The sequence below is a fragment of the Aquarana catesbeiana genome, linkage group LG02 (genome assembly GCF_042186555.1).
Source record: "Aquarana catesbeiana isolate 2022-GZ linkage group LG02, ASM4218655v1, whole genome shotgun sequence".
Lineage (NCBI taxonomy): Eukaryota > Metazoa > Chordata > Amphibia > Anura > Ranidae > Aquarana > Aquarana catesbeiana.
The window spans coordinates 668,930,511-668,953,141 of NC_133325.1; the positions used below are offsets into that span (position 1 = coordinate 668,930,511).

General features: G+C 42.7%; 1 protein-coding gene across 5 annotated transcripts in view; it reads right to left on the bottom strand.

Annotated features, from left to right (window-relative positions):
- Positions 1-22,631, bottom strand: part of CUX1 (cut like homeobox 1) — a 536,633-nt gene that overhangs the window by 148,139 nt on the left and 365,863 nt on the right. For 4 of the 5 annotated variants that reach the window (XM_073616662.1, XM_073616663.1, XM_073616660.1 and 1 more), the window contains 2 exons: positions 15,258-15,359; positions 4,695-5,515 (listed from right to left, as the gene is read on the bottom strand). The exons of the other annotated variant lie outside the window; for it this stretch is intronic. In XM_073616662.1, the coding sequence (XP_073472763.1) occupies positions 4,695-5,515; positions 15,258-15,359 (923 nt within the window). The remainder of the gene's footprint in view (positions 1-4,694; positions 5,516-15,257; positions 15,360-22,631) is intronic. 5 annotated transcript variants of the gene reach the window in all.

A 22,631-nucleotide genomic window follows, 5' to 3' on the forward strand; every position in this document is an offset into this window, starting at 1 on the left:
CGGTTGTTCAGTCATTTTTAAAAAGTCAGCATCTACAAAAAATGTAACTGCTGACTTTTAATAATAGGACACTCACCTGCCCCAGGATCCAGTAATGTCCCCACCTGGCCAGTTTCTTCACCGGGCTTTAGTCCCTGGTGCCAGCATACTAAGGCTACTTTCATGCTGAGGCGCTTTACAGGTGCTACAGCGCTAAAAACAGCACCTGCATAGCGCCTGTAAAGAGCCTCTCCTGTCTCCCCAGTGTAAAAGCCCGAGTGCTTTCACACTGGAGCGGTGCGCTTGCAGGATGGTAAAAAAAAGTCCTGCAAGCAGCATCTCTGCAGCGTTGTAGGAGTGATGTATAAATTTGGGGCTCCTAAACGGGGCAGCGCTGCCAAACCATTGGCAAAGCGCGGCGCTTTGCGGGTGGTTTTAACCCTTCTTTGGCCAGTGGCGGGGGTTAAAAGCACCCCCGCTAGTGGCCGAATAGCGGCTGAAACAACAGTAAAGCGCCACTAAAAATAGCGGCGTTTTACCTCCGACGCCTGCCCGAGTGTCAAAGTAGCTGGGTGTCATTTTAGCGGTGCTTTTCGGCCTCTAGCCGGGCGCTTTAAATTCCTGCTAGTGGCTGAAGAAAGGGTTAAAAGCGCCTGTGATGCGGCGCTTCGGCAGCGCTGCCCATTCATTTCAATGCGCAGGACATTTTGGGAGCGGTGTATACAAACCACCCCAAAAATGCTGCTTGTAGGACTTTTCCTAATGTCCCGCAAGCACACCACCCAAGTGTGAAAAGGCACACTAAAATGAATGGAGAGGCGGTTTTCAGGCGTTCGTTAGAGGCTATTTCTAGCGATAAAATGCCTGAAAACCACCTCAGTGTGAAAGCAGCCTAAGGCTCGGTTCACACAGGGACGACTTGTCAGGTGACCTAGTCGCCTGACAAGTCGCCTCCCGTTCTGTGCTATGGAACCGTTCTAAGGGGAGCGACGCAAGTCGCTCCGACTTAGAAAAAGGTTCCTGTACGACTTTGGGGGCGATTTGGGGCGACTTGCATAGACTTCTATACAGAAGTCCTTTTGCAAGTCGCCCGGGCAGTCGTCTGCAGGTCGCCTCGGTGAGGCGACCTGCAAGTCGTGCCGCCTCTGGTGTGAACCGAGGCTAACTGTGGGCAGCTGGCTGTGACTGCTTGTGACTTCACAGTCGGCTGCTCACCGCTATTTGATTGGTCCTGCAGCTTTCTGGGACCTGTGACATGTCCCAGGAGGCTGCAGGGGAAGGAGTTTGGGAACAGAACTTTCCCTTTTGGGTGAACTGTAGCCTCAGAGGTACAAACCAGATGTCCCCATAAGTCTATCATGTGCTAATCTGAAGGGAAGGCAGTACTATCCTATTAAGCAGTAATGTATAAAGCTTTTAATCTTTATGGAATATATTTGTGCAGCATAAGTGTCACATCTTGCAAAAAAGAAAGAATCATCTTTGATAAAAGGGCAGTGCCAAACTGGAAAATTAGGATTTAGGATAACCGTACTTTCAAAAAGTAACCACAACAGCCCCCCTTGCTCTCCTGGTAGGTATATTATTAGACATGTAGATGGCTTTTCCACTAAGGTCATTAAGAAAGGGTTGAACATGTGTACAGCCCTGCTGGCTCTAAGGAGGACAGCTGCAGTCTGTGGTATGACTTGCAGAACCTGGTCCAGGGCATCCACCGATCTGAGGTGTATATACAATAACTTGGCTGCATAAATATTCACATCTTTAAATACTTTGTTGAAGCACCTTTTGATTCTATGACAGCATCTTTGCCTTTTGGCATAGGAGTCTTTCAGCATGGCGCATCCTGACTTGGGAATCTTGGGAAAATGCAAAAGACAAATCTGTCAGATTGCAAGGGCATTTCCTGTACACAGCCCTCTTCAGGCCCCCAATGATTTTTTAACTGGACTCAGGCTCTGGCCACAGGCTCTGGCTGGGCTATTCCAAAACTTTGATCATCCTCTGTTAAAGCCATTCTTCTGGTCCAGGAGGCTGCTATAAGGGGCCCAAAGCAACATTACAGGAGCCAGAGGAATATCTGGCAAGTACTGGTTGTGCTCTACATGTGACAACAATCTCCATATTCTCCACATGGCTGGGACAAGACGGAAGCCTTTTCTTGAAGAAAACAACCCAAGCCCAGCTACATTTTGCAAAAAAACTACATCAAGTCTGCCAAAAAGCATGTGGGAAAATGTGTTATGAGACCAAGACTGAACTTTTTGGCCATAATTCCAAAAAGTATTCTTTGGGGCTGTTTTTCTTCAGCTGGAACTGGGGATTTAGTCAAGGTGGAGAGATTTATGAAGAATGGCTTAACCAGAAGACAATTCCTTTGTAGCAGGGGTCTCCAAACTAAAGACTGTGGGCCAAGTTTGGCCGGCTGCAAGATTTGGTCTGGAGTTAGGGTCAGTGGCCTCTTACACAGGTCTCACAAGGTCTTTAGGTCAGCCTATGGTCTCTAATTCTCAGCAACATCCCCAATACCAACCCCCCCCCCCTCCCCTGGGTTTCCAGCGCAGGTTCCCCCAGCTGCGCTGTCATTGTATGTACCCCCCTTGGTTGCTAGGACTGCTGGTGCCCAACAATCACATACTTGCCCCAGGTATTACAGGAAGACGACATTTCATCCACCCAGACCTGATCCACCTTCACCTGTTGCTACAGCCATGCTTCTGGGTTAATGAGATAAAGCGGGACTCTGTTCTAAAAGGGGCTCTGATCTATGGGGGACACTGATGGGGACTCATTTGAGGGGGACTTTGATGTAAGGGGGGGACTTTGAAGTAAGGGGGAACCTGATGGAGATGCTGATGTAAGGGGGGTCTCTGATGTAAAGGGGACTCTCATGCAAATGAGAAATGACTGGGACCTTGTAAAACCCATGGAATAAAATCTAATTCATTCACATTTTATTAACTTATTTATAAATGATTGTGACTTTTTTTGGCCAGTGAACATACAATCTGGCCCTCATTATGAAAAGTTTGGGGACCCTGGCTTTATAGTAAACTAAAATGGGATACTATTTATTTTTATTTTTTTTGGTACCACAATTGAAGATTCCCTTAAAACATTCATTAATCCATTTTATATATGTAAGCAACCCAAAAGTCTGATTACAAAAACGCTACTGCACAGTGAAATCCATTATCTGCAGTACACACAGACACACAACCTGACAAAGTGGTTGTAAAGGCTAAAGGTTTTTTACCTTAATGCAGTCCTTATACTTACCTGATCTCACTGGTTCAGAGATAGCAGACACAGGCAGCGTTGCTCGGGATCGAGCCCGCAGCTGTGCCACAATAGGAAGAGGGTTCCTGTGGTTGCACACCAAGAAGAGTAGAAGCTAGGAGTGCTGGCAGGGGGCCCAAGGAGAAGAGGGGCTACTCTGAGCAAAACCATTGCACATAGCAGGTAACTACAAACCTTTTTTTTTTATTAGCCTTTATAATCACTTTAATCCTATTTATCAGCATTAACAATTTCAATGATGACTTTATAAGTGCTCACATAATCCACGGTTGTGTCATTTGTCCATATACACACTGTAAAGCTGAAGCAAGAGAAAATGGAGCAATTACCTGTATCCACCAGTAAGTTTCATCTTTCATTCACCAAACAGACTAGGGTGGACTGCTCTATATGACTGTATATAGCTTCATACAAGCTTCAGAAGCCTAATCCAATGTAACTATGCACATCATCATGAAAATCACAGTTTAATCAAAGCAAACAGGCACAAAAGTATGGAATTAACATGCTGTTACCTATAACTTTCATTTATCAAGCAATTCTAAGAAGCTAATGAAAGCATTCAGTGAGCTACTATTGCTATCCGGCAAATACTGAAACTGCATTAAAAGTCATAAAGGGGATGTGTAATCCCCTGCAGAATAAACTCACAAAGCTCTCTACAGGATCATGGGGAGGGCAGTTGGTGTTTAATTCCTGAAGGCTGTTCTGTATTACTTTTTCTCCCTCTGGTACCTGTATCACCAATCACATTTAAACTTCCAAGGTAGGTTTGAATCTGATGGGCGACTAAAAGAAACATGAACTTCTGGTTTATACTTGTGTCAGTAAGCATATCACCAGCAGATGCGTTTCAGAATAACCAGATCACAGAAAAAGGAGATGAATGTAACCTGATGTAGTAGTGTCTAAAAATTAAACATCTTAGTAGGTAAGTTGTGCTACCTGTTCAAGATTTCATTTTCAATCCCTGCAGTAGTGTATCTTTAATTTTTTTCTTTTAGATGTTCCACAAGGTCACTGGCATAGGTGCCCTGAGACATTTGCAGACATTGTTATCTAAAAGTCTACAAGCTTACAAATGTACTGTATTCCCTAACACAAAGCATCTTTCAGCAATTTTTCAGACTGGCTGTATTGTGCTGTGCCAACCCAAACATTTATTTATCATATCTGTGTCAAGTACACGTTTTGACAGTCCAGGAACAACATCTACCTTCTGCCAACATGGGCTGTGAGCAGCTGCATTGTATGATTTATTAGAGTGTGTGCAAATCAAGACAAATCAAGCAAAGACTGTATCAGGAACTGCTTGTAAGCAAAGCACCCATGCCAGCGTTTTCTTTGGAAAGCTGTGTAGGTAATAAACAGAACTTGCAAATGGGAAGGTAAGTTAAAATAATACACACGCTTACCTTTTCACCGAATATCCTTTGGCAGATGCCATTTTTTGCAAGTTTCTCTTTAACTTGACGGGTGAGCTCGATGGTGTCCACTTCCTGGTACATGTACACCTCATACTGTTCAGGAGTTAGTGGAGGGACAGACGGTTTGGCTGGTTTGGTTATAGATACAACTGGAGATGAAGGCAATGGACTGTTCTGGGGCGTTTCACTGCGGCTGGCTCCTGTCATGCTGATTTCTGAGCTCTGCGAATAAGGAGACTCAGCATTTGGCCACTCCTTCCAGTACTCTGAAGAAGACGAGGGCCCTTGTCGGTCCGGCCTGTTCTGAGTGATAAGTTTCTCCTTTGTGCAGTTGGACTCTTCAACTTTTGTATCTTCAGGGGGTGCCGTTGTTCTCCTGTCATGTGGAACTGTGTTCCACCAATGGTCTTTCCATGCAGTACCTCGTCCCAGCTCATTTTTCACATGCCTTAGCATTCCCTGCGTAGATTCGGTCATGCTATGAATGTCTAACATTGACGTCTCTTGGGGCTCTTTTTTTACGCTACAAAGGCTCTGTAAGGTAGAGATGCCAGAGTCCACAACGGGTGTGTGTTTCTTCAGTGACATGGTTAAGGGAGAGTAACTAGACACTGAAGACACTGCAGTGGTAGAGATAAGTTTTGGAGAAATGATGGCAAGATCAGCTTGGGACAGAGATGCCGTTTTTAAGGCAGGTTCAAAAGCAGCTTGCTGGGCTTCCATTTCTCGTCTTGCTTGTTGTAGAATGGACCGAATAGTGTCATCAGAATTACCACTGCTAGATGCTGAAGAGGGCTGAGCCGGCTCAACTGCAGGAACAAGTTTAAATAAATTAGATACAAATTTTAATAATCTAACCAACAGTCACAGCCTGTAAAATAAGTTGTTTGTACTTACCATAAAATCTATTTCTTGGAGTCCACTGAGAGTTAAAGGAATTCAGAAACAGTTGGGTTATATTACTGCCTACAGAAGATTTAGGACACTGGTAAACAGAAAAATTGCAAGCCAACCCCTGTATATTCCCCTCCTCTACCAAGCATTCCTCAGTTTTGTGAAAAGCAGTAGCAGGGCAAAGAAAAAAAACGTAGAGGGGTGGACCCTGTGACCCCAAGAAATATATTTTACAGCAAGTACAAAAATCGTATCTTCTCTCTCATCCACTGAGGGACAAAGGAATTCAGAAACAATTGGGACGCTCAAAAACAGTGAGGGGTGGGCAACAGACATTGAAAGATCCATGAAGTCAATGGGAACCATCTGCATGTAGGGAAATCTGAAACACCAATGCCGATATCTGAACCAGATGAGATGAAGTTTCCTGCATAACAGGGAAAGTTTCCAACACCAAAGAAAGGCCACAGAGCATTACATGATGCTCAAGACCATGACAAAAGTGATCACCGTTCGAAAAAAAAGGCTACACCATCAGAAGGCTATGAAAAAAAAAAATCAGGTAAAACAACATACCAGATACTTTAGAAGGAAGAAAAAGACAAACAATGTGATGTGGTCAAAAGGAAAGAACACTGGGGCAAGTTCCCAGGAGAACAGATATCCAGAAGGAATCTTGGGCAAAAGGAGATTCACAAGAAAAGACTAGTTGGTTTAAGTGTAAAGGCTCACACCTGAAACTTCCAACCCTTAGGATACAGGAAAGGAATGTTCTACGATAGGAATGAAGTTTCCTGGCCAGACACCCAATCTCACAATGAGATATCCAAGGAATATGAGATTCCTTACAGAGCAATATCCAACAAGGATAGCTAAATGACCCTTTAGACTGGTAGAAAAACCAGGGGTTCCATCAGCAATCTGGCTAGCTAAAGAGTAGGGAGCCCAAGAAGTACCTCTACAAGGGTTTGCAAAGATGAGGGTATACCACAACACCAGAACAACAAGAGGATAAGCACAGACTCATCCACTTAAACACCCAGAAATGTCTCTTGGGCCTGAGAGAGAAACTCTGCAGGACCTGCCCAACAATATGATTTTAGAAATCAGCATAACTGGCCAGGTCCAATGAAGTTTTAACAGTCGTGGAGCGAGAAACAAGAACCTTAGCCATGCTGCTAAGAACATTCATCTAATTAAGAACAGAATAGAAAAAGGATCTGGAGGAACTTCCTCAAGAAGTTGCAAATCAGCTTTGTAAGGAGAACGTATCTCCAGGTGATCAGGTACCCCATAAAAGCCTCTAGATGTACTCTTTCCCCAATAAGTGGGTACCAGCAGCAGGATCCCACCATGTCTGCCTGTTGACAATCCAGGAGTGCACATCCAGGGATAATTTATTCCTGCCTTACAGGAGATGAGGAGCACCCAAGTGCAAAAACCTCTTTCTTCGGTGTAGAGAATATTGATTGGGGAGAGCCGGATGGTAATGCCCTGTCTCTTAGGAGGCAATGCGATCAAGAGCAACACTTTGTGTTGTCCAACATAAGCAACAGGACACTTGTCTTGTCAGAGGCATATTTCCTAAAACTTCCTGAAGTTAAAAGAAAGGTCCCAAACACCTAAGTTGAATACAACAGAGTCCAGCTTGGGAAACCAAATCACAGTACATTCCACTCAAAGAAGGGACCATCTGGCATGTGGACACCCCCAGCAAGCAAAGCCCAACCAGGGCAGTAAAAAAGGATCACCCCATTCATCCTAAAAGATTGAAGGGGAAAACTAGGGACTTCTTGGTTTATAGAGCCCCACCTTTAGTCCAGGCCCCCAGGAATAAAAGGGTGCCAAAAAAGACAGCGTCCACGAGAGAAGGGGAGACTATGTTATGCAGGTATTCCCTTAATGCCCTACAAACCCCTATAAGGAAAAAAGGGGCAATTTCCCTGGCAGTTAGGAATGGTCAAATGACCCACATTTGCAGCCACCTTTATCAAGGGTTTGAGCTGAACAGCCTCGCCCCTGGGTGAACAATAGTTTTCAACATTAGATGCCTGTGAGAGGCCCCATCTGGCTGAAGTTTGCAGGCATTAGGCCCTGTCAAAAGGTTTTAACCGCAAGGGTCCAAAAAAAAAAAAAAAAAAATCGACCCTCTTCCAAGAAGGTTATCCCAGCACTTAACAGTGGGGATGCCGGGAAAAGGAACTAGGGTAGGCATAAGGTTTGGTGCTTCAGATGCCTCTAAAGGACGCTATGTTCCTTCCTAAAGAAGGGAGTAGTAGGAACTGGTCTAAACCAGCCTTGTAGGTTAGGTAATTCTTTTGGAGAGGGGGAATGTTGATCTATACCATGTACCACAATGGGATTTTACAGTATCCAAGTATATAGAATTATTATAAGGAAAGGAGCCTAAATCCATGTGGGGTACAGTTTCCTAAGTCAAGTTTGCACTTAAACAGAAACACAAGGTCCTTATGAAAGGGTTCAGCTGATTCCTGGCTTTAAACCATTGAGCTAAGTGGGCTCTGAAGCTCTTCAAATTTCTGCTAATGAAATATGAGGATATAGGATTCTTCTGATCTGTCTGCAAATCTCCTGCGTTAAGGCAGGAGCCATCTCTGGCCTAGGTAATGACCAGTCTAGAGCTGGTTCAAAGGGATTACACTCCTTGAGATTTAATCGAGTCAGATGCTCTTTTTTTTACGTTATCAGTATGCCAACCATGTAACCAGAGTACTCTACACATTTTTATGGACATCGTCTTCCAGGCAAGACACAAGCTTAAATGCTCAAAACAAGCCATCACAACTACAGCACAAGCCTCCAAACATTTGCTCCAGACACTCTATGAAATGGAGCCTACCCCAGTGGTATAAGAACCATGACAATTTACTTATTCTGTAGCGTTCTGACAGACTAAGGTTACCATCAGCATGAAGTGGAGGACCAGACCAGTCAATTCAAACTTGGATTTTAAGAGGGAGTCTATCTGTTTGTCCATGGAATCTTGAAAGCTGGGCATAGCCCCAACCAGTCCAGTGTTCTCTCTATTAAGGTCGATTGCAAGTGCACCCATGGTACGAATAGACACCCGCTCAGGTGGGCCTAAGACCACTCAGAGTGATTCCAGCTGGTATAGAGGAATGAGTCATATAGTTCAGTGGTCATCAACCCTGTCCTCAAGGCCCACTAACAGGCCAGGTTTTATGTATTACCTTGAGGAGATACAAACTAGAATACTGCTATCACTGAGCAGCAAACCTGGCCTGTTAGTGGGCCCTGAGGACAGGGTTGATGACCACTGATATAGTGGATGCAGTGGGAGGGTCTCTGCAGCCACTGAAGCTCTAAAAAAAAAAAACAAGACCTAAAACAGCAGGCTAATCCTCCATAGTAACCTGCACTGCATCAATATGGTCTGAAACAAGTCCCTGTAAATCTGAGTCAAAGGTAAAGGAAGTGCAGAATCTCAAAAAAGTAACTTTCCGATAGACTATTAGGAATGGCAAAGCAACTAGGTCCAACTATGAGGATTTCTGGTGAATGGAAGTGACCAGGACAGTGAAAATAGACCAGAGGATTTTGTTTAGTATTTAGACCAGAGAATGGAGATTTACATGGTGCTTCGGTAGCAGTAGTCAGGCTGAAAGGTGGAAAAGAGATGTAGTGCATACATGCATCGCTGCATACAGCAGATGACATCAGCACTCGGCAACTCAGCCTTAACCCTTACTGTGGTTAAAACCAGCAGTGGTAGGAAGTTTAAAAAGGTGCCCAACAGTGAGGCAACTTTTGATACCAAATGGCCTTACTCAAAAAGTGAGTCTTTAGAAAAAGGATCACACCCGCGGCTGTACCATGACCCGGAAAACTCTCTGCAGCCACAATGAAGAGGCCAGTGCCAGAAATGCCACAATGAAGAATCCAGTGCCTAAAGGTCACATTCCAGGCTAGCCCAGCATGTCCAATCCAACAGGGTCCAGGTATGGCCTCCAAGGCTAAAGCTGCGCAAAATTCTGGATAGCGGTTATCAAGAGCCCAGCTCAAACAACAGCATAGAAAGGAATCTTGATTGAAGTCACTGAGATAAAAGCTTTCAACCTACTAGGACATTTGCAAAAAACTGAGGCATGTGGGGTAGAGGAGGAGTTATACAGGGGCTGGCTTGCAATTTTTGTGTTTATCAATGTCCCAAATTTACTATTGGCAGCAGTAAATCTTCCCTGTTTCTGAATTCCTGTGTTCCTGCACAAGGATTAATACCAATAGTTGAGTCTGTGTTGTGTTCAAAGTTGAATAGGACTCTTCACATTCAACACACTGAATCAAGTATACACAGTAAACTCTAAACTGAGAATAGACAGCAATTACTGCCTTGTGGATATATATGTACAGTATTTCACAAAAGCGAGTACACCCCTCACATTTTTGTAAATATTTTATTATATCTTTTTATGTGACAACACTGAAGAAATGATACGTTGCTACAATGTAAAGTGGAGAGTGTACAGCTTGTATAACATTGTAAATTTGCTGTCCCCTCAAAATAACTCAACACACAACCATTAATGTCTAAACCAAAAACAACAAAAATGTAGTACACCCCTAAGTGAAAATGTCCAAATTGGACCGAAAGGGTCAATATTTTGTGTGGCCATGACAACACCATGGAACTGGTGGATGTTATAGACCTTGCGCTCCTCCACCTTCCGTTTGAGGATGCCCCGCAGATGCTCAATAGGGTTTAGGTCTGGAGACATGCTAGACCAGTCCATCACCTTTACCCTCAGCTTCTTTAGCAAGGCAGTGGTCATCTTGGAGGTGTGTTTGGGGTCATTATGTTGGAATACTGCCCTACAGCCCAGTCTCCGAAGGGAGGGAATCATGCTCTGTTTCAGTATGTCACAGGGCATGTTGACATGTACTGTAGCTCCCCAGTGCCAGCAGCACTCCTGCAGCCCCAGACCATGACACTCCCACCACTATGCTTAACTGTAGGCAAAACACACTGGTCTTTGTACTCCTCACCTGGTTGCCACCACACATGCTTGACACCATCTGAACCAAAGAAGTTCATCTTGGTCTCATCAGACCACAGTACATGGTTCCAGTAATCCATATCCTTAGTCTGCTTGTCTTTAGCAAACTGTGGGCTTTCTTGTGCATCATCTTTAGAAGAGGCTTTCTTCTGGGGGGACAGCCATGCAGACCAATTTAATGCAGTGTGCATATGGTCTGAGCACTGACAGGCTGACCCCCCACCCCTTCAACCTCTGCAGCAATGCTGGCTGCACTCATACGTCTATTTACCAAAGACAACCTCTTAATATGACGCCAAGCATGTGCACTCAACTTCTTTGGTCGACCATGGCGAGGCCTGTTCTGAGTGGAACCTGTCCTGTTAAACCGCTATATGGTCTTGGGCACCATGCTGCTCAGTTTCAGGGTCTTGGCAATCTTCTTATAGCCTAGGCCATCTTTATGTAGAGCAACAATTCTTTTTTTCAGACTTCAGAGAGTTCTTTGCCACGAGGTGCCATGTTGAACTTCCAGTGACCAGTATGAGACAGTGAGAGCGATAACACCAAATTTAACACACCTGCTCCCCATTCACACCTGAGACCTTGTAACACTGACGAGTCACATGACATCAGGGAGGGAAAATGGCTAATTGGGCCCAATTTGGACATTTTCACTTAGGGGTGTACTCACTTTTGTTGCCAGTGGTTTAGACATTAATGGCTGTGTGTTGAGTAATTTTGAGGGGACAGCAAATTTGCACTGTTATACAAGCTGTACACTCACTACTTTACATTGTAGCAAAGTGTCATTTCTTCAGTGTTGTCACATGAAAAGATATAATAAAATATTTACAAAAATGTCAGGGGTGTACTCACTTTTGTGAGATACTGTATATACTAAGTATATACAGTATATATCATGTAGTCTGATGATGCAGTTTATTTGAAGAGCTAACAAGATGGAACTGAAAGGAACGTACACTAGGTGATGGTACAGTGTTCACATGTATGAATCCTTAAAAGGAGTTTTCCACATTCATGTAAAAAGCCCTTCAGCTGATCAGCTTGCGAGTCAGTAGATTTGCATGGCAGAAACCAAGTTGCCTTTCCTTATATCTGTTTTTAGCAATCTGCATTTCTACACTCCAAATTTAACAAATCTTCCTCTAAAATGCATGTATCTGAACTGTTCTTTACAGTTTAGAAAGATTTGTAATTTGCCATGATTCATACTAAAACATTTGGGTTGATTTATGAAAGAAATAGAGACTGTATACTTCATCGTGAATGGTAATTTAGCATAGTAAACAAGGTGAAGCTGTATTCACTTTAAAGTGGTTCTAAAGCCTTAAGGTGTTTTATATAAATGCATTAAGCTAAAAAAACTCTGTGCTGTAGGACACCCCCACATACTTACCTGAGCCCAATCTTGATCCAGTGCTGTACACAAGTGCACCTGATCTCTCCCTCCTCACTGGGCAGATTGATAGTAGTGGGAGCTATTGGCACCCACTGCTGCCAATCAAATCCTGTGGCGAGGGAGCAGGGGGTGGGGCTGAGCTACCCTGCCTGTGTCTATTGATGCAAGCCTACACAAGTGCCACTATAGAAAGCGGCTTTCTATTGGAACACTTGCTGAAGAGGAGGAGCCAGGAGTGCCAGCGGGGGGGACCCCAGAAGAAGAGGATCGTGGCTGCTCGGTGCAATGCTATTGCACAGAGCAGATAAGTATAACATGTTTATTATTTGAATAAAAAAAATTGAAGCTTTATTATCACTTTAACCACTTGACCTCCAAAAAGATTTACCCCCCTTCCTGACTGCGATACAGCACTGTGTTACTTTAACTGACAATTGTGTGGTCGTGCGTCCTTTTTTACCACATAAGGTGGTATTTGATCACCTCTGCGTTTTTTTATTTTTTGCGTTATGAACAAAAAAATACTGACAATTTTGAAAAAAAATAACAAACAATTTTATTTACTTTCTGCTATAAAACATATCTAATAATAAAAATAATCAAATTTTTCATCAATTTAGAGGCAACATGTACAGGAAGTCCCTGATTTATGAACACCATATGGACTGTAGGTTTGTTCGTAAGTCGAAGTTGTTCGTAAGTCGCAACACTGCATTTGTAAGTGTAACTTCCAGTTGGAACACTGCATTCGTAAGTGTAACGTCCGCCTGTGCATGGATGTGGGATGTTCCGGGCGCTTGTTATGTTATCTGGGGCTCTTCTGGCCATGCAGTACATGTAGCACTGTAGTAAAGGATGTGTCCAGAGGTATCTAGGACCAGCGTGGAGCACAAGTGGCTGGCATTTGAGGTTGTTCGTAAGTAGGAGTCGTTCGCAACTCGGGTGTTCGTAACTCGGGGACTGCCTGTATTCTGCTTCGTATTTTTGGTAAAAAAATCCCAATAAGCCTATATCGATTGGTTTGCGCAAAAGTTATAGCATCTACAAACTATAGTCAGCGACTTATAGCGCGACTATGATATTGTGGCGGACAATTTGGACACTTTTGGGGACCAGTGACATTATTACATTGATAAGTGCTAAAAAAAAGAATGCAGTCACTGTACTAATGACACTGGCTGGGAAGGGGTTGACATCAGGGGCGATTAAAGGGTTAAATGTGTTCCTAGCTAATGCTTGTGTACTGTGGGGAGGTGTTTTTACTAAGGGAAGGCATAGATCTGTGTCCCTGCTTGCAAGAACACAGGATCAATGCCTTCCCTATTGACAGAACGGCAATCTGCCTTGTTTACATGGGCAGATCGTCGGTTTGCCTATGTACTAAACAATCGGTGGGTGCCAGCGGACATTGAGTCTGCGGTACCCACTGCTGGGCTCCTGCTGTGTGTGATTGCAGCGGGAGCAAGCCAACGGTGGCGCACATCCTACCTGGATCATGTGTATATACGTGATCTAGCGATAGCTGCCGCCCTTTAGCAGTAAAACTGCTATAGGGCGGTCAGCAAGCGCTTAAATAACCAATGCGTTGGGGGGGGGGGGGGGGAACAGGATTTTTGCTTGCATGACTGGATGATTGTTGTAAACACAACTTCTACTTATTCAATAAGTCAACATACACTTTCCAAGGAAAACATACACTTCAATTTTGCTAATTAAAACAGTCAATATTCCTTTAATTGTTCAAAACCATTTTCCACTGAGCAGCAGGTAACACAGGAAGCTAAAGAAAGAGAGAGTGGTGTTGCCTGCCTAATAAGGCAAAGTGAGAGGGCTAAACAGAATTAAAAAAGTGTTTAATAATGGTGGACATTGGGCATGTTATAAACACCCCAAAAAAAAATGATCTTAGTACACTGGACGCATAATGCATGCCTTGTCCTTATCCTCTGCTGCTTCTCGCTCTGTATTTGCTGTCAATTCCTAGTTGTCATTAGGAAAGCTGGGCATTGTTGTGTAAATGCAGCAGCTATTACAGCAACTGCTGTAAAAAACAAACCTTCTGACAGCGTTTATAAACACTGTGAGATACAAAGTAACGGGTTGCAGGAAAGAAATTTGCATGATTCCCCCATCAACAAAGACAATGCTGACATGGGAATCCCTCCTGCTGAGACATTGTATTCTCCCAGGGGAGGGGGGAGCTGTCCCTACTCAGGACCGGTTCAAAACTGCAACACACATGAATGGGTTCCACATTCCTCTGCAATCCACTGCAGTGCAATTTGGCAGTGGCTGAAATCACACTGGAACATACAAAAAGTTGTGCATGCACTACTTTGAAAAATGTACTGCACCGAATCGAATGGTACTGTGGCCATGCCTGAAAACACACTGCATTTGCCAACTGCATGTGGAGTGCTATTACCAAATGTATTGGCACCCGCAGCAGATTGCAAAGGCAGTGAATTTTGAATGCGGTGCGGGAAATTTGCATGGAACCTACCTTTCCAGCAACACGTTATGGTGTGAACCAGCCCTCAAAGTGAAACTTTTCAAAGTGAAGAAAGCCTGCTCCTATTCAATGTGACTAATCTAATCAAATTGTATAAAAACTGTAAACCAGACAGCAGTCTATTCGATTGACTTAGCAAGCTCTATCAGCAACAGAGGAATTTTGTTGCCCCCTTTTAATTGACCAAATAGGTGTGTGTGCTGAGGAACCGGTTGGAAAATAGGATCAATTTTTGACTTAGGACTAATAGATTGCTTAATATTTTCAGTCAATTGCAAAGCACAAAACAAAAATGAGTGGGCTTCATTGTTAAATGTTTTCAGTTGATGAAATGCTTTTTTGTATCCGCTTGTGCCTAGATCACAAATTGCTACATGTATGGCCACCATTCAATTTCCTTCTATTCATGTTCTGCTTACAGCTCAAAATTTTGTCTGTGTATTACTAGGACAAAGAGGATAAATCTCCTCAGCAGAACATAAAGCAATAAAAAAACCTCACAGAGGTCCTAACCCTTCCTCCCCAAAAAAAGAGTTTTCACTTTAGATATACTTTATGGACACATTATTTCTCTCCAGATGGAAATAACTACAAGTCTCAAGATGTCCTACTTTTTTTCAGGCTCTAGTTATAAGAGTTCCACAGTGTGTTCTACAATGACTTTATAATCATTACTCATATACAGGTTGATGGCCAATGACACTTACCAGTCTTTAGCACCTGCAGCTCTCTTTTGGCTTGTTCTAGAATAGACTTAATGGCATCATCTGAGCCTGTCTCTGAGGTTCTTATCCGTGTGGTAATATTTCCTAAAGTCGCAATATAAATAAAATGCTTTATTAGGTAATGCACAGAACATACATCTCTGAGAATACGTAAACAATAAATAAAGTGACCAGTCACTCAGTGTTGACACCATCTGCAAAGTCTAAGGTCTGCTGACTTGAACCTGAAGAAATACAGCTGTCAGTTACATTCTGTCAGATCGATCCATAGATTCATCGGTTCATAGATTCAGCTGGTCAATACTTAAACTGGGTGTAAAATGACAGATCCCCTCATCAACACAACAATGTGTGATGGGGGGGATTTCTCCTGCTGTGCTATTGTATTGTGACAGGGGGGACTTCTCCCCAGCAGAATACACTTATCGGCACCTGCAAGCGCTGATCCAATGCTGGTTTTCCAGCAAGACAGTTCCACAGAAGCCGGTCATTAGACCGACTTCTGTTGAACAGAGAGCGGTACACATGTATGGATAGTCATCCCGTTCTTGCTGAAATGAGTGACTTTCGATAAGTGTGTACCAGGCATTAGGCTAAACATCTGCCCATCACCTCTTCACTGATTTCATCACGAGGCCCAGCAATACTGATACTTGTATTTGCAAATATAAGAAATTAACCACTTGACTACCGGAAGGTTTGACCCTCTTCATGACCAGACCATTTTTTGCTATTCAGCACTGTGCTACTTTAACTGGCAATTGCACGGTCATGAAAGGCTGTACACAAATAAAATTTACATAATTTTTTTCACACAAATAGAGCTTTCTTTTGGTGGTATTTCATCACCACTGAGTTTTTTATTATATAAATAAAAAAAAATACAGAATTTTGAAAAAAAAAAGTAGAAACAATATGTATTTTCTACTGTCTGTTATAAAACATATCAAATTAAAAAACAAAAAAAATAATGTCTTTATAAATTTAGACCAAAATGTATTCTGCTACAGGTCTTTGGTAATAAAAAAAAAAATCACAATAAGTGTATATTAGTTGGTTTGTGTGAAAGTTCTAGCATCTACAAACTATGGTATATATACTGGAATTTATACTGTAATGTAGTGAACAGAGACTTATCGTGGAACTTGTGATATAGTGTGGGGGGCAATCTGGCGCTAACAGACACTGGCTGGGAGGGTCACTGACACCGACGTTGCTAGTGACACTGATACAGCGATCAACGAGAACGCTGTACACTGTACTAATGAGACTGGCTAGGAAAGGGTTAAAATCAAGGTGCAATTTAAGGGGTTATCTCTGTGCCTAACAAGTGTCATGTGTGTAATATATGCTGTTTTTACTTACTGATCTGGCTGTTTTTTCTCCCTGATTTTCAGGGAGAAGAAACAACCAGATCGCTGTTCTCTGTACACAGAGTTTTGTGTGTTTGTAAACACAGAACTCTGTGTAGAATTACAGCACGGGTCAGCAGGGGGCGCCTGCATGCGCACCGTCAAACAAGGAAGTACACAGCAACGTACAGGTACACCGCAGTGCCTGGCTGTGCCATCTGCTTGCAGTACATCTACTGTAAGCGGGTCAGGAAGTGGTTAACAAGGGACAGGTACATCAGTAAGAATTAATTTGGGAAATCAAAATATATAATTTAGAGTTAGTACCCCAAAAACAAAGTTATTGTGTGGGTTGTGTATTCAGGGTATGACTGCCAAGGGGCCCTCATGGCTGTACAGGACACAGTTGTTGCACTTTAAATGAACATATAGCGATTTGTATGTTTTCTTTACATTACACGGTTAGGTAAACAGGAATCTGCTCTAGACTACATTTTCAGACTATTCTTGTCTGCTACAGTGAAAAACAGCATATTGTTCAATAGCTTAAGCTAAAATTTACTGAACGTGTCACAACAGTAAAGCAGGCTATGCATTAGTAGATTTTGGTCCGCACATTTTACATCAGTACATTTAGGTTTCTCTGCATCCAATTTGCATGACAGGAGAGTGTGACCGGCTCTCAATGAATTCGGTTCACACAGCTCCGGGGCAGCCGCAGAGCGCACAGCAGAATAGTCCTGTGCATCTTTGGCTCCGTTTCAGATCTGAATTCAGGCAAAAATTTAGCCTGAAATGATGAACGGGGATGCACCAGACCCCCTTCTGCGAGCCACAGCTGCACATAATGTGAACCCAGCCTCAAAGATATAACATGTATAAGAAAAAAAGCTGTGCTATATATAAGTGATCAAAAATAGTGACCTAAAGAGTATTCATCTAGCATGGACAACTCCCTGTGTCACACGAACAGTTAAATACAATCACAAATGAAATGTGCTAAATTATAATAAAAACATATATAATGAATGATAATATATAATATTAATTATATATTTTTTTGTTATAATTTAGCACATTTCATTTGTGATTGTATTTAACTCTAATGCCCTGTACACATGATAGGATTTTCCGACGGAAAATGTGTGATAGGACCTTGTTGTCGGAAATGCCAACCGCGTGTGGGCTCCATCACACATTTTCCATAGGAATTTCCGACACACAAAGTTTGAGAGTTTGCTATAAAATTTTCAGACAACAAAATCCATTGTTGGAAATTCCGATCGTGTGTACACAAATCCAACGGACAAAGTGCCACGCATGCTCAGAATAAATAAAGAGATGAAAGCTATTGGCCACTGCCCCGTTTATAGTCCAGACGTACGTGTTTTACGTCACCGCGTTCAGAACGATCGGATTTTTTCCTCAACAAGTTTGAGTCAACATCCGTCAGAAAAAATCCATGAATTTTGTTGTCGGAATGTCCGATCAATGTCCGACCGTGTGTACGGGGCATTAGTGTGACACAGGGAGTTGTCCATGCTAGATGAATACTCTTTAGGTCACTATTTTTGATCACTTATATATAGCGCAGCTTTTTTTCTTATATTGTATTTTGTGTGTGTGTCTCACATTATAGTTGTGGCTGTTTTTTTATTATTTATGATTCATTTGAAAAGCGCAGTAAAATGATTTTTCTTTTCAAAGATATAACAAATGTCTTTTTCAAAAGTACTTCAAAAACTGAATGGACTTTCCCGAACAAAAAACACATTTACTATTGGAAATTTGTCTGCTCAAGAAAAAAAAATTCATACTGCTCTTTCTAAGGCAGACCATGCATTACAGTTTTATTTCCTTCACCCACGGGTTGAATGAAAGTAAATTGCTCGATTCCCCCAACACAGTCAGTGTTGGTGGGGGAATCCCTCCTGCTGTGCTATTGTATTCTGACAGCGGGAGGTTCACCAGCTGTCAGAATACAATGATCACTGCCAGCAGCTATAGCCACCAGTAGTGATTGAATATATATATCTATATATATCTATATATATATATATGTTTTTTTTAAACGGACAATAAAGTTGATTGATAAATCAACTTTAGTACACGTAGCCTGCCTATGGATGGATCGAAAGTCAGACGGTTCCTGCTGAACCGTCACTGCAGTCTAAACAAACATTTACTTGACTCCCCTTAACCATTAGAAAATCAAATGAACTTTAATAAAACAGACATTTTCAAACAAAATTCTGTTAGTGTATGGAATTAAAGACACAATTGTGCAGGTGGAACCACGTGCAGCCAGTTCGATTTCAAAAGTGACAGCTGCTACTGAGGAGGAGACTTCTGCACGTTGTCATGGGGGGGGGGGGGGGGGCGTCTAGTTTGGGGATGGGGGAGGAAGGGTGGAATTGCATTTGTACAATGTAACACCTTAAAGTGGTTCTAAAGCCCGAAGGTCTTTCCTTTAGGTGCAGATGCCCCCTCCACATACCATCCCCCCCTTATACTCACCTGAGCCTGATCTTGACCCAACAATGTGCACAAAAGCCAATTGTCAATCACAACTAATGAGGAAGGAGCAGGGTGGGGCTGACCACGTTCTGTGCGTCTCGGATATACAGAGGTGGCTCAGGAGTGAGCATGCACAAGTGCCCCAAGAGCAAGCGGCTTGCTCTGGGGGCACACAGCAGGGGGAAGGGGTCTTCCTCTGACATTTATACTCTTCACTACAGACTTTCAATCAGCCAGTATCCTCTTCAACTGGCTCCAGCAGTTCTGCAGCCTTCTCCACTAAACTAGTATTACCAGAAGCTTTGCATTCTAAAACATTGCTGAGAGCCAAGCATGTGGGGCAGATCTGTTTTTTTATTTATGATAAACACTCCACTGAACTGGTGGGCCATGGAGTATCACACATATTCGGACTTTTCACCATAGGCCCTTTGAAAAAGCCAAACCCTTGTAAGTCTGTCAACGCAGTAAGGAGAACTAGAACCATGTGAAGTTGCATAGCCAAAGCCAGTGGAGGAAGTTGTTGGCTGATCTGAGGTTAACAGCAGAGGTTGTATATGGAAAGATAGGGCCAGGGGCGGCACAGTTAGCCCAACTCTATTAAGTATTAATTGTATGCGTATTAATTTGCCTTCAAAAAGTAAGATATGCAATCTGGTGGTTTTGACCAACAAGTCTAGAATGCCGAAAACTTCTTCTGCCTCCAGTTCCAAGATGCTTAAAACTTTTCCATAACTCCTTTTTTCCCTAATTTCTTCTCTTCTACATATAGCTAAGCAAAATCTGTTGCGAAAGTGTGCAATATCGTAATAATTTTACTGATTAAATAAAGCCCAATACATGCTGCTATAATTTTCATAAGGAGCTGTCAGTCAAGCAGAGTCGATTAGAACACTAAGTGCTCTGCTTCTCTCTCAACTGAAGTTTGCTGGAAACAGGATATTGAACAAATCAACAAATGCAGGATATTTGGCCAGACTGTAAAATACGTTTGCCAAGTTTCGATCAAGTAAAAACTATTTTTAGACATGAATGGTTTAAACTCGGCTGGAAATGCTAATGAGCTGTAATAGTATATCTACTTGGCAATACTGTGCCAAGGTAGAACACTGATCAAGAGGTATGCACATATAGCTAAAATATAGTGGCACTGGATTAGTGCCCTCTGCACTGTGTAGTGGAGGCAGGGTTAGATCACACCAGGAGGGGCTGGAAGAAGAGCAGAACAGTACTGGGAAAGGATCCAGAAAGGAAGGGATAAAAAGTCTGGCTAGCTACGACCAGCAGACAAACTGATACTGACCAGAAAGATTCCAAATATAAAAACGGATAAAGCATCACAGATATTATAGTGATGAAAGGAAAATTCGAATTTTGTTCATTCTATTAAATTCAGACTGATTAAAACAAAAACCCCAACCAATGCAGTTGTTAATATAAAAAAAAAAGATTTCCCTTCACTTTGTGTTCTGGAGTGAAAGTTTTACTTTATGTAACAGAGCAGTGTTACACGGACACCAATGTTGGGGATTATTATTGCAGTCACTGACACCAATTCTAGGGGTTATTACTTTCAAATCTAGTTTATAGAACTACATTACTAAATGTTTATTTTCTTCATTAAGAGTGTGAAGTAGACACGGGGGGGTATTTACTAAAACTTGTGCACACAGAATCTGTTGCAGCTGTGCATAGTAACCAACCAGCTTCTAACTTTAGCTTGTTCAATATAAGTGGGCGTAAACTCCCTTTGTTGTTTTGTACCTACAGGTAAGCATATAATAAGGCCCCTTTCACACGGGTGGACCAATCGGGTTTGCCTATCAGTTTTCTATGTGGACCCGATCAGACCAATCATTGCCCTCTATGGAGCGGCGGATGTCAATGGACATGTGTCCATTGACACCTGCTGACATCCAATCTGATCCTGTCTGCTAAAAACAGACAGATGGGAAATCCGTTCCGGATGACAGTCAAATGAAAATCGACAGGCGGTCTGTTTCCATCCGATCGCCTATAGAGGACAGCGGGCTGTGTCTCCGCTCAGCATAACACGGACAAGGACCTGTCATCTGCCTACTCAGAGGGGATCAGCGGACAGATTCCTGAGCTGAGCAGACGGATCTGCTGCTGAAGTCCGCCTGTCTAAAAGGGGCCTTAGGCTTACCTGTAGGTACAGTAAGGATCTCTTAAACCGACTTGAATGCCGTCCATTAAGAGAGCTGCGACGAACCCATGAGGTCATTGCGGCTTGGCCATTCAAATAGCCAGAGCCTGCAAACCCAGAAGGAAGACTGGGTGAAGATGGATTCCCTGTCAGTGGTGACAGGGCGCTGCTGGAGGTATCCGTTTCACAGATAAGTCTGTCATAATGGGGGTGCATACTAGCACATTATGACATTACCCTGCCGGGGGGAAGCTTTTTTCTTCATGATTTACTACAACTTTAAGCTTTAACAATAAAACCTAGAAGTTGATTAGTTACTATGCACAGCTGCACCAGATTTTGTGGGCACCAGTTTTAGTAAATATCCCCTATTTTGTTTTATAAATCTGGCACTCTCAATTTCCTACAAAAGTTTTTCAGTACACCAGGCTCAAAAGATTTACTACCCCTGCTTTAATGCAGCTAGTGTAAATATCTGAACTTAATATTAGCCTCCTGTAATCCCCTGTACAGCATCTCTTAGACTGAGAAAAAGAAGGGTAACACTTTAAAGCCAAGAATAAAAATGTAATATTTTGAAACTTACCAATTCTTATGCCCTGTACACACGGTCGGATTTTCCGACGGAAAATGTGTGATAGGACCTTGTTGTCGGAAATTCCGACCGTGTGTGGGCTCCATCACACATTTTCCATCGGATTTTCCTACACACAAAGTTTGAGAGCAGGATATAAAATTTTCCGACAACAAAATCCGTTGTCGGAAATTCCGATCGTGTGTACACAAATCCGAGGGACAAAGTGCCACGCGTGCTCAGAATAAATAAAGAAATGAAAGCTATTGGCCACTGCCCCGTTTATAGTCCCGACGTACGTGTTTTACGTCACCGCGTTTAGAACGATCGGATTTTCCGACAACTTTGTGTGACCGTGTGTATGCAAGACAAGTTTGAGCCAACATCCGTCTGAAAAAATCCTAGGATTTTGTTGTCGGAATGTCCGAACAAAGTCCGACCGTGTGTACGGGGCATTAGTGTGGTAGCTACAATAGATCTCCTTTTTTCTGTTTGTGGTGATCCTGTCTGTCCTAGGGTGACAATGCTCACTCACTACACTATACAATGCCTTGAAAAAGTATTAAAACTCCTTGAAATGTCATCATGTTACAACCAAAATGTAAATGTATTTTATTGGGATTTTATGTGATAGACCAACACAAAGTGGCACATAATTGTGAAGTGGAAGGAATATGATAAATGGTTTTGAATATTTTTTACAAATAAAGATATGAAAAGTGTGGGGGGCATTCGTATTCAGCCCC